We start from the raw sequence: 12,718 nt of genomic DNA on the forward strand, positions 1-12,718 counted from the left end.
GTAATTTTGTTAAACTTTTCAAAAAAAATATATATTAGAATCCGATAACACCTCCAAACTATAATTTGATTATCAGATTCAAAAGGACTAACGAATGTGGATAGAGCTGTCGAATCCTAGGGACCTACACGGCTATCCTTTACATTGGTAAGTTTGTCCTTTCTAATTAGGGAAATTGTTGATTTGGGTGTTAAAACTTACATAGTATATGATTAAACATATTAAGAAGAAAATCCTGATTCCTTATTTCATGTTTGGAAACAAAAAATTGAAATTCATTGATAATAAATATAGAAGGACATCTGAAATTTGCACGAATTATCAAATTTGTGAAATAAAATGGTTGTAATAAAGTTTGTTTGATTAATTTGAAGACAGATTTTATGATAAGAAAACAAGAAATGAATTTTGTGGGAAGTGGGTAAAAGTTGCAAATTGTACACCGCATGATTGAAGCACACAAATCAATGTGTGATGTCTTCCTTCCTTATTTGTTTTTTCAGATAAATGTTTACATCAGCACCACCTTGCATCTTCTTTTTTGGGCAAAAACATACACAAATGTGAACGGATGAGATTGATTTACAAACCAAAACAAGATGGGCCTTAAATTGTTATGAAAACCCAATCCATAAATGTTGTGGGCCCTTCTATTTTTTTTTTTAATCTCACGGGTCTGTTAACTGGTTAATTTGGTGAATCACCACCATCCTACATGATGATCAAAACGTTTTGTTATGTACAAGTGCAGATTCTATCTATGAGTGACGCTAATTGGTGAACAAGTAGGCTGATGTCCAAGTAAAAGCAAGAATGTGGATAGAGGTGTCGAATCCTATGGACCTACACTATTACATTTTGTACAAAATGTATTTTTTTTTTATCTTGGTTGTTGTGTATGTTACTTCATCAAAAGAAGAAGAAAAAACACGTAAACTTAGGAAAATAAATAGATTCAAAGCTGGAACACTATTACACGTCATGAAGTTGAAACACACCATTCCGGGACAAAACGAGGCGAGGTGATGGGCTTGAGAAATGAGTGGCCCAGGAAACAACACGATTAGACACAAAAGTCCCTTTTCTCTCACCACACGTCCACCGACACAAGTCATAAAACAGCACCCAGGCTCCGTCGGTAACTCTAGGAAATTACCAGAGTACCCCTTTTCACGAAAGTCGTCGACTCTACGATTCCGTGGAGACCCACCTTATTTAATTTTGACTTCTGATGTTTACAAGAAACATTTAATTTTTTTTTTCCGGTTATTCATACAAAACATTTAATTCTTCTCGCCGTCCGGAACATATTTACAGATTGTGTTTGTAACTTTATATAATCAGTTTCATACTATATTTTAGTGGAGTATTTCACAAAATTTTAAGGTTAAATTATATCATTATAAAGTTCAGAATTAAGGTTAAAATTTCAGGTTATCAATGACACTATTTTAAAAACAGAGGTGTAAGAAGGATAAGAAAAAACAAATTTAATGAGATTATGAAATTTTATTCCATATCTTATTATAAATACAATTGAAGTTTTATATATATATATAAAGTTTCCAACCATCCACCAGTAATTGTCTTTCTATTGCATTTTCTCAGCTAAAATTTGCCGGAATTTAAAATATAAAGATACAAAAAAAGAGGAGAAAAATTAAAAATATAAGAAAATTTCAGTTTTTCTTCCCTTCGTCACCGCCTTCTTCCAAGTACTCTTTCTTCCTCCTCTCTGCACTAGATAACAGACAAATCATAAGAAAACACGTGGCATAAACACCGTGGATCTTCCAGTTCGTCCTCGGAGGCTGACGAAGCACCACCCTATGAAACACAGCCACGTAATAATGCAAACCCACTGCAAAGCCCACGAAGGTCTGAGCCAGGCCCAACACTTTGAGGCCCAAACCACAGTCCGTGGAGAAGACGAGAACGAGGTACATGAGAAGAAGCAGGAGGTAGAAGACGTAGCCTAGGGTTTGCAGGATCTGCAAGCAAACGTAGGTGGAGCTCGACGTTGCGTAGAGGAACTTGAGCGGTTCGATTCCAGTGACGAGCGATGAGATGCATAGGATTGAGAAGTAGATCGATAGGTAGATTTGGATGAAGATTAGGATCTTCTGGAGTGAGAAGTAGGCTTTGAATCTGTTGAAAATGAGAGAGACTAGGAGTAGAGGTACGAGGATGAAGACGAAGGAGACTACGGAAGCTATGGTTGGTGCGTATTTGTTGCCGAAGTAGGGTTTGAAGTTTCGGGTGATCTCTTTGTTGGCTTTGTTGATGTAGTTCTTGGATGTGGTTGAGAAACGTTCTAGGTCTGGGATCAAGGATCTTTGGAATTTAGTAGGTAGATCTCTGAATTCGCTGACGAAATCTTCGTCTTCCTCGTCGTCGAGCCAGAATGGTTTGATTTCTTTCTCGATTGGTTTCGATTTGGTCACTGGTTTTTTTGAGGATGGTGATTTCTTCTCTGAAGTAGGTGAAGAAAGCTTGGAACTTGGGGGTTTTGTGGTGGTTTTGTTTTTGGATGAGCTTGATTTGGACAGATCTGCTGATTTCTTGATAGAATTAGTAACGGGTTTTGTGGAATTTGTGGGTTTTGTTCCGGAATTGAGCTTCTTGAGCTCGGAGCCAGCCTTGGTTGTGTTGGAAGAAGATTTGGTGGAGTTGAGTTTTTGAGACGTACCCATGGAGGAGGTCTTGGCGGGTTTGGTTTGGTTCTTGGTGGAAGAAGAAGAGATGGGTTTGATTAGCTTGGTGGAAGAAGAAGATGAGATGGGTTTAATAAGCTTGGTTTGATTCTTCTTAGTACCAGATGTTGTTGATGATGATGATGAAACAGAGCCAGTAAGCTTCTTCTTCTTAGGAGGAGGAGGAAGATTAGTTTCATCATCGTCACCACCTGAATCCAGATCTTTCACCAACAATCTCCTCACTCGAAAATGAGGATCTAAGGGTCGTGTTTGTTGTAGCTCATCGTGAACAGAGGTTTCTGATGAGGCAAAGAAAGAAGAAGAAGAGAAGAGGAAGAGAAAGAAATAGAGAAACAAGAGTACCTTTCTAAAACACAAGTACTTGAGTAAAGACATTTTTACTTTCCTCTGGAAACCTAGGAACCCCCTCACTGTTTCAGACAGATCTTGCGAAGAGAGATCGCAAGCTTGTCAATATATAGGAAAATAGAAAGAGAGGAGAGAGGAGAGAGGAGAGAGGAGAGAGGAAAGAGATTGAGAGAGAGAGAGAGGCATTAGTGACAGTGTGCATATGTGTTTATATACGAGTGTTTGGGTGTGTGTGAATAAGAGAGAAGACGGAGACCAGAGAATTCACTAATTCAGTGCCCTTTGATAATATCAATGTACATTACTGTTTAACCTCACCGTCATGTTGCAGATTCTCTCTGCTACTTGTCTAGTTCCTAAATGATTCTTCATTATTTTCTTTTTTGTATATATGTGTTTGTTCATATTTGGTAATAAGTAAAAAATAATAATTAATTTTTATTGTACATGAGTAAAAACAAGAGCAATCATTTGCGAGATCTCAAATTAGAATAGTCGCTCTCTTATAAATAAATTTACAAGAGACTTTTTTTTTGTATATGTATAACCAAAATATTTATACACTTTTTATATAAACACAAAAGGAATTTAATCATAACTACTCCCACAACCTAAACTATCTGATTTGGTTTAATGGGTGATGATTCCACTGTCAAGAGACTATTTTTCCACTTACGAAAAAATAAATTTAGCTATCATATTAAATTATATACGTATCCAGTCCAAATTGATTACGATTGGAGTGGGACTTTATCAAACAAAATTTTTAGTTATGATTTAGTTATTTGTAAACCTACTTATAATAATTTAAACTACTTATAAATTTATAAATACAAATCTGAACCCCCCAATGAAAAAATAAATAACTAAATAAATAGAAACGTGAAAAGAAAATAAAGAAATAAAAGGATGAGAAATTAATGCAAAAGTGAGAAAGTTGAGAGATCACTCACAGACACATGGAGGAACAAAAAACGACACTTTTTCAAACGCGCTTCCATTTTATTTTGGCTCTTGTGCTTAGCCAAAATAAATAAATTATATCATAGTGTAATTTAATAATTAAAATTTTGTTATTAACCAACTATTTGCAAGTTCGTTAATAATTTGACTAATCGTTTGTAAATTATAGTCTACATAGACTCTTTCATTGTTTAATATAATATGTATAATTTATGTGCTTAACGATTAAACAATAAATAGAGTGTGCAGATTCACATGGCACATATTGATTACAAGGTTGATTTAAAAAAAACTCGAAATTTGACGAATGTGTGGAAGAATGAGATCTATTGATTTGTGGTGGAAGTAATGGAGTTATATACAGTATATAGCAAATTCACCATTTAACCGAGGGATCTTGAGTCAAGACATATAGAATGATACGAGTACTAACTATTAACATAAATACAATCAAAATCGCATTATACTAAAACCCCAAATTTCATGATATGAAAACACGCTTTCAAGCTTTCAAGAAAACAATTAAATATCTGTAGTGAATCGCTGTTTAATTTGTTTGTGTACTTAAAAAACATTAACTCGCCCATTTTGTTCCCAAGTCAACGATCAACGAATTTTTGACTCCACCACTTTTTTGACTTATGAGTTTAGTAAAATAGTGAAAGTCATGACACAAAAAGTGTTCCATGTAATAAAGCTAGTGGGATAGAAACTGTCAAAATTTTATCAGAAATTGATATAGATTTCAAAAGTCGAATCAATAATTACGTGAGATACAGTAAACTACGAAAGAAATGTAATTAATCAATGAGTAAACTAGTTTTTATTGAAAAAGCTAAAATAGTTGTGTAAGGAAATGTATTTTGAGTATTTGACCAAGGTCTTTGATCTATAAAATACATTGTGTAAACCAAATCCCCAAAATGTGAATGTGAATGTGGACTTTGGACTTGAGAGGGTTTGATAATAATTGACTTTCTCTTGGCATATTCTATTTAATGCGACCTATAATTGATGTACTGGCGAATATATATTTTATTTTTGTACCACTTTTCTATAGTTTAAAAATATATCCATGACATTTTAAATAACTGGTACTCTGCATGACATTAATTTCTTTGTCCGCTAAATCACTGGATCCTATGTAAATTACTGGCAGATATATCTATTCTGGTTTATACTTTCTAAAAATTAAAATATTTTCTTTTTACTTTCCAATTTACTATATAGAATCATTTATCGAAAAATCTTCTTTATAATAAAACAAAATTACACAATATTGTTTTGTATACTATATAATTTTAATAAGTTGGTTATAAATAGGTTATACATTAATGATAGATTAATTGGTTACAAATAGGTTATACCAAAAATTTTAAAGAGAATATTCTAAAAAATCATATCATCCAATTTACCATATTAATTTCCTTTATTAAATTATTCATCAAATAAAATCTTTTGATATCTAACTTAACATATTAATTTATTAATTCTCATTATACTTCACCTCTCATTTTTATATATGAGTCTATTTTGTGAAACAAATAAATTATCATATTATTTATTATAATTAAAAGATAGTTTTATTTCTGGATATACCATAAGTTGAATTTTTCTAAAAAATATAAATTGTTCAATCTATAATATATTAAAACTTTAGTAATATTATTCTTTAGAAATAATATATATTAAATTAAAAAATTTACTGAGTAACGGTTCAAAATTTGAATATTTAAATTCAAATTTACAAAATTATATCTTATAATGACATTCAAGTCATGATGTAGAATATACATTGTTAAAATAACTTCACATATATAACCTAATACAACATATTGAAATTTTATATTAAAATATAAAATATAAAATTTTGTATAAAATAAAATTTAACCAGTATTATAGCAGGGTACTTATCTAGAATCATTAACAATATAAAATTTACAAAATAAGTGTCTTTTTCAAGCAATCATATTTAGCATATGATTTTATTACATAATGTTTTATCCAAAAAAACTTTTAAAAACAATCACATAAATTATATTTTATATAAAAATTACAATATAAATAAAATAAATTTCAACCCGTACTTTAGCACGGGTCTTAATTTAGTAAATACACTATATTGTAAAATGACTTGTTGAAAGCTAAAAGATACTATATTTTTTATTTATAAAAAAAAAATTGCTCAAGTAAATGAGAATGACCATGTGATAAGCATGTGCCTAAAATTGGAATGGGCTTATATTGGGTCCATTAGTATCTTTTTTTCAGCAACAAATTGGGTTAATTAGTAAAAGCACATTAATAACCCCTTTCAAACTGTCCCCAGTCTAATAATGATCTCACAACAAGTTCTAATATAACGTAGGTAGTAGACCAAACCATTGCTAAATTTGCGACACATAAATTACCCTTACATCAAAATATCCACACTGTTTTCAAAAATTAAATAAAATATTTGTCTTCAATGATTAAACAATGAATGTGTTCTATATGAATATGATAAAATATATACAATCAGCGTTTAGCCTGACCACATCCCATTATAGAAGAAGGTAAAGTAGAAGAAACTCTATCAATCCCAGACTCGAACACAATTCCCATTCCCATGAAAAAGTGCGACTCAATGTGGCAGTGAAACGACCAAACGCCAGGATTATCTGCTCTGAAACGCAACGCCGTCCACCCAAACGGTTGAACCGCAACCGTGTTTTTCATTATCGGGTCAACCCGATTAAACCTTTTCGGATCCTCAGACTCATTAAACTTCCCTTCTCCGTATCCAAGTACCCAAAAATCGTGACCGTGTAAATGCCATGGGTGCGTTTCGCTGTTCTTTGCGTTCATTGTATTCGCGTTTTGTAAAATCACGTCCACGGTTGAATTGAATCTCAACCGGTAGATCCCGTCGCTCGTCGTCGCGTTAGCGTTTTGAGGTGTTGCGAATACGTCGTATCTCCGAGAATCGTAGTTATCCGGCGGCGTGAAACGCCAGTCGAACGCGTCGGTGAGATTCTGCTTTAACGCGATTAGGTATGGCGTCTTAGGGTGGTGGTATGAAACGTTGTTGACCGACCAACGTCTGAATCCGCTGACTTCGTTTTGTGTGTTTAGAAGTGCGATGACTCTGTCAGAGTTCTCAGGCGGCGTGTCAACGAATCCTCGACGCGCCTTGATCGCTAGGCTTTGTGCAAGGCGGGAGCCTGTGTCGTTCCATTCCGGTCGGAGATTGGAGGATTCCGGCGTGGGAGGACGCCGTCGTGGGTGATTAGGGTAGTAGTTGAGTACCGCGGTTCCCTGTGAAGTGTTCGCCGGACGGCTGACTATGCTTGAGGTGATCCAATAGTTTCGTCTAGGGTTTTGATCTGCCTTGAGAAGTACGGAATAAGTTTCGCCGGAGTATATAAAGAGATTCTTCACCGTGAATGGTTCTACGTAGTGTCCATCAGTTTCAACCACCGTCAAGTTATGTCCCTATTGTTTCAAATTCAGTCATCTTCCGTTAAAGAAAGTAGGAGAATAAAAAAAAAAATGGTTGCTTGTGTCTAAAGCAAGTACCTCAATTTGGAAACTTAGGGCTGAAAGAGACGTCAAGCTACCGAGTCGAAGCCGGTAAGTCTTCCCAGGGATTACGGTAAGGAAAAAACGCGAACAATCAGTGTTTGAGGCGTTACAGACTCTAGGAGTGGTTAGGTCGTTTGAGCAGTTGAATCTCCCTCTTCCTTGTATTAGAAGCGACTGATAAACATCAATAAAATAGTTTAAGATTGGTCAATCACTGAATAAAAAATAATCAGGAATCTGACTCTTGAGTTATCAAAAAAAAAAAAAAAAGAATATACCTCTGGCTCACCGACCCACTTGAAGGGTATGGAGGCTAAACCGGTAGCGCTCTCCAACATGCTTTTGTGATACCAATCTGTTAACAAAACGTTCCGGTCATAATCGTTTGTAAACGGTTCGGGCTCTGTGGCAGGAGGAGAAACTACAATCATTCCTATTAATCCAGATTCTCTCTGCATCCCATAGTGTGAATGATACATGTATGTACCAGGCTACAAACAGAACACAAAAATTAACATACACATATAAATAGAAAGATTGAAACTTTAATGTGAGTGTATGTTCTTTTACCCTATCAACGACGAACTGGTAAGTAAAGACTTCTCCAGGAAGAATTGGACACTGAGTAACACCTTCTACTCCGTCAAACCATGGAGTCCCAATCTGTCGGATTCCATGCCAATGGACAGCGACGTTTTCAGTCATGAGACTGTTCTTGAGCTCAACAACAATGGTGTCACCTTGTTGAGCCTTAATGGTGGGACCTGGAAACTTACCATTGATTGTGATTACTAGCTTTTGGACACAATCCGGTGACCTGAACTCGTACTTAACTTCCCAGTTGAATCGCCTGATCTTTCCCTGACCGAGTACGGAAGAAGAAAACAGGGCAATGAAACAGAGGACCATAAGATTCAAGACATGAACTGTGTCCGATGATCTCTTCAGTCTCATCCTTTTTTAAAACCGTGTTTCCAAGAATCAGAGAAGATAAATAAACTGTTACTATATTAGTGGAACTTTTTTCAAGTATAATTTTTAAAAGATGGAACAAAGATCGAGATTCTTTGTGTGGTATGAGCAATTCTCATGTGTGTACACATCATATATAGGTCACTGTATGTCATGTGTTTTACAGATAAATCATTTTCTTTTTAGAGAAAAATTAGAAAGAAAACGCGTTTTACTTTTCATTTGATGCTAATTTCTAAATAATAATACATCGACTTTTTATTAGCAATGTAACTTATATAATTATGATTCTTCAGTCAGAACCTTCATGTGAAATATCCTTTTCTCTCTTATGTACAGTATTTAGAAGTTCGAACCTTTTGATTGTTTGAACTTTAAAAGCCTAAACTTTTTTTTTTTTTTTTGTCAAACTAAAAGCCTAAACTATTGATATAAAAAGATACGTAAATATTGCCTTTCCTCATTGCTGGACAAAATCACGCTTTGTACTTGTCGGTCACTCATTTGTTATATAAAAAAAAAAGGAAAAAAAATATTGAATTTTGAATACCTGCAATAGATAATTGAATAATTAACATGTTCATATCTTATCCAAGTAAATTATGGGTAATATATAGGTCTGACGTTCTTGAGTTAATCAAAAAGACTTTACTAATTGCACTAGATTCCACATAGACCTTTTCACCTTTGGGCTTTGGTCAAAGTATTATAGCCTAGGAGGGTCAATTGTTAGAATCAAAGAAAAATATCTTGGACCAAGTCAGAGCTTTAAATCAATGTCATAAACTGGTACAACATTTAACAACTTGATTATACGAAGAAAAGTCAATATTGACAAATAAATCCGAGACAAGTTTATTGTATACATGGCCGATCATATCAGTAGGACGAGACAAGATTTTTCAAAGTTAGAAAACATAACTAGTGACTGATGCATTTGTTTAGCAAAATCATGGCAATTGTTTAGCAAAATCATGGCAATTGTTTAGCAAAATCATAGCATTATAAAATCCATATAATAACTTTTGTTTTCTAACTGAAAATGTCAAATTGCTTAACTAATATTGACACCTATCGATTGTTTAGCACCTTGTGTAAATAATCAAACCAATTAAGTATTATCCTAAAACTTAAACTTTTCCCAATTTTATTGGGGATATATATATATATATATATATATATATTTTTTAAAAAGAAATATAAAATATTACTCCTATTTAAACACATTTAGGATATAACCATAAAACCACATAACATATACAAACCTTTTTGCTCATTTACACAGCGATCCATCAACTCATGGCTGCAAACGCGAATGCTGACAGCAGTTACCGTCCACTCAACGGTAAGGCAGAAGGTGACGAGGAACAAATCCATCCACGACGAAGTGACTACCACCTTTTCCCTCAAATACAACCAAGAAACCAGAACAACACACCAGAACCCAACAGATTTGACGACATCAGTTTGTTGGCCCTAACCATCTGCCTTAACTTTGGCCTTGCAGTTCTACACGCGTCAAATAATAATTCACCGGAGGTCGACGTGATCGAAAGCGTGCACCTAATGGGGACGTTCATGATTGCTTCTCCAATATACTGTTGGCTCGAATTTACCTCAGAGTCGCTTACGTTATGGATCGATATGGTGTGGCGTTGGTCTTTGGAAGTTTGTTCTACGCCAGTGCACCCTTGATCGTAACTGTCACATTGGGCGTTCTTCTAATTTGCACAAAGTGGTGGGTTTATTAGGACATCTCCAACCCTACTATATTTTAGAATGAAAACTCTATTATAGAGCAACATTTGCTCCAACCCTATTTTATATTTTACTATAAAATAAAAAAATGATAAGATTGCTCTACATATAGAGTAACTCTATTTTCACCTCTATTTTTTACACTAACTCTACTTTATAGTTGAAAATAGAGATATACATTGAAGATGATCTTATTATTTTAGTTAAGTCAGGCTTCACAGCCGTAAAAATGATACTTAAGCATAAGTTTTACCTTACATAGGGATGAAAATTAATTACTACTACTAAAAGTAATCGATTATGTTCTTAATACTCGTGTTGACGCCTTTATTACAGGTATACAGTTGGATTTTATTTTTAATCTATATATATAAAGTTAACTTTGCTCACTTCTCCTTCCTCTACATCAGCATCCACCTAATCAATTTTTTTTTGTTTGCATTAAAAATACTATTTTTAATCTTCATTCATTGCATATTTATTAATTATAATTAATAATAGTAAAAATAAATAAAAACGAATTAACTAAAATTAATTAAATTTTAAAATAATATAAACAATAATATAATTTTTTAGTAAATAATAAAATAAGAACTATCTAAATGAATTAAGTAAATTAAATGATAATTTTAAAATAGTAAAAATAATACTATAAATTTGTTTTAGTAATAATGTTATTATTAAAATTATAACCAAAAAATGATTATATTCCAAAATTTAAAATGGGCGAATGAGTTTTAGAATGTAAGTAAGATTTTAATGCATAGTGGAGTAAAAAAACAAGTTATGTAATTGTATTTATAAAAATCTAAACATGAAAATAAAATTGAAGTGAAACATTATTTTCTAAGAAACATATACCATAAATATTTATTATTAAATTTTACTTATAAGAAAGAAAAGATTAATTACTTAACTTAACTTAACTTAAAAGTTTTGATCTAAAACAAATACATTGTAAGGGGCACACAATTTTTTGGGAAAACTATGAAAAAGAAATTTGAAAAAATAATCTATCTAAAAAAAAAAATCAATGGTCAGGAAATATTGGAAAAATGATATGCAAGCCGTTACAAAAAGTGGCATGTGATTTGTGTAGCATATCTCATAAGATATATTATCAACTGGACTATAATTTTATAACATGATATAAAACATATATAACAAATATAACATATATATATATATATATTATCAAATGTTTTTAACCCAAAACATTGGCAAAAACAATATATTAAAGTACACTATGTTTTTTTTAGAAGACGAAGCTGGAGTTGCATCACAAAATTAACATCTGCAAATAACATATAAGATTTTAGAAAAATATGTAGCTTGGATTAGTGAATAGATATTCATTGTGGGGTTTAAATGTTTCATCATTTAAGCATTTTTGACTTAGTCTGAAATTCTATTATGGCAGATGATGCATTTGGACAACTTCATTGTAGCGACATAGCAGTAGAACTGTTCATGAAACTTTGTATATTCGCATTTAATGTAGGATATCGATATGTTTAAATGGTCTCTATAATTAGGTCAACGATTGACATTGACGTTAGAATTTTTAAAATTATGTTTTCATGTGATATGAATATGGAATTAACACTTTTAAAAATTCAGAAGATTGTCAACAATATTATTGCGACACTAGACAATATATGTTATATATAGATTAGTAAAATAAGTACGGCATTTATATAGATTTATCTTTTAATCTTCAAATTATATTTCTATTCAATGATTCTTATTGATAAAAAATTTAACTAAAATCCCACGTAAAATTGCAAATAGATATAACAAAAAACTATTATCTTAAAAATATATATATATTTTATATCACTGAGTAAAGTAAGTTATATATTTATACTCGAAAATTGGAATGATTATATTTGAGTTCAACAATTTCTATTGATAAGAAATATTTTGAATTAAAATCCCGCGCGTGCGCGAGTACAAAATCTAGTAATAAATATTATGACTTAAAGATTAAAATGTAAAACAAGATAAAAGTTGTCCCAAAAGAAAAAAAAAACAAGCTAAAAAATCTAACGAAATTTCAATTCAAGATTTGAGAAATTTTTATATGATAATAAATGAGAACATTATTTGACATATAAAAGTAAAATATTTATACAATATTGATCATGTCATATTTAACTTTTATACACTAAAACAATAATATTGTCCACACAAAATGGAAATGTATTATCTTAATTTTAAATCATTTATATATGCAACAATATCTTTTAGCACATAAACTCTAATCATATCAACATAACATACTATACAATATTACATAAAATCGAACTTTGAAAAATTTAAAATTTTTGTGACAAGTTTTCGGTGTACCAAAAATAATCTTATTATTAGCTTTTTAATGTTGTAAAGACCAAACA

The 12,718-nt window shown here is 32.2% G+C and overlaps 2 protein-coding genes across 2 annotated transcripts; both read right to left on the minus strand.

Moving 5' to 3' along the window:
* Positions 1-1,489: 1,489 nt before the first annotated feature.
* LOC104716260 (uncharacterized) lies at positions 1,490-3,603 on the minus strand. Its single transcript, XM_010433653.3, has one exon. The coding sequence runs from the start codon at positions 3,090-3,092 to the stop codon at positions 1,680-1,682; it is 1,413 nt and encodes a 470-aa protein (XP_010431955.1). The 5' UTR covers positions 3,093-3,603; the 3' UTR covers positions 1,490-1,679.
* A 2,832-nt stretch (positions 3,604-6,435) lies between these two features.
* On the minus strand, positions 6,436-8,813 carry LOC104716261 (L-ascorbate oxidase-like). Its single transcript, XM_010433654.2, has 4 exons — positions 8,163-8,813; positions 7,871-8,083; positions 7,587-7,766; positions 6,436-7,502 (listed from the first exon to the last, which is right to left on the minus strand). Exons 1-4 carry the CDS (start codon positions 8,544-8,546, stop codon positions 6,546-6,548), a joined length of 1,734 nt encoding a protein of 577 aa, XP_010431956.2. The 5' UTR covers positions 8,547-8,813; the 3' UTR covers positions 6,436-6,545.
* Between the last annotated feature and the right edge of the window lie 3,905 nt (positions 8,814-12,718).

Source organism: Camelina sativa, chromosome 10, assembly GCF_030686135.1.
Source record: "Camelina sativa cultivar CO46 ecotype springtype chromosome 10, ASM3068613v1".
NCBI lineage: Eukaryota > Viridiplantae > Streptophyta > Magnoliopsida > Brassicales > Brassicaceae > Camelina > Camelina sativa.

Coding starts and splice junctions, on each gene's coding strand:
- LOC104716260 (XM_010433653.3), bottom strand. CDS start 3,092: ATGTCTTTACTCAAGTACTTGTGTTTTAGAAAGGTACTCTTGTTTCTC.
- LOC104716261 (XM_010433654.2), bottom strand. CDS start 8,546: ATGAGACTGAAGAGATCATCGGACACAGTTCATGTCTTGAATCTTATG. Junction 8,084..8,162: donor ACCAGTTCGTCGTTGATAGG/GTAAAAGAACAT, acceptor TTCTGTTTGTAG/CCTGGTACATACATGTATCA. Junction 7,767..7,870: donor AGTGGGTCGGTGAGCCAGAG/GTATATTCTTTT, acceptor GATGTTTATCAG/TCGCTTCTAATACAAGGAAG.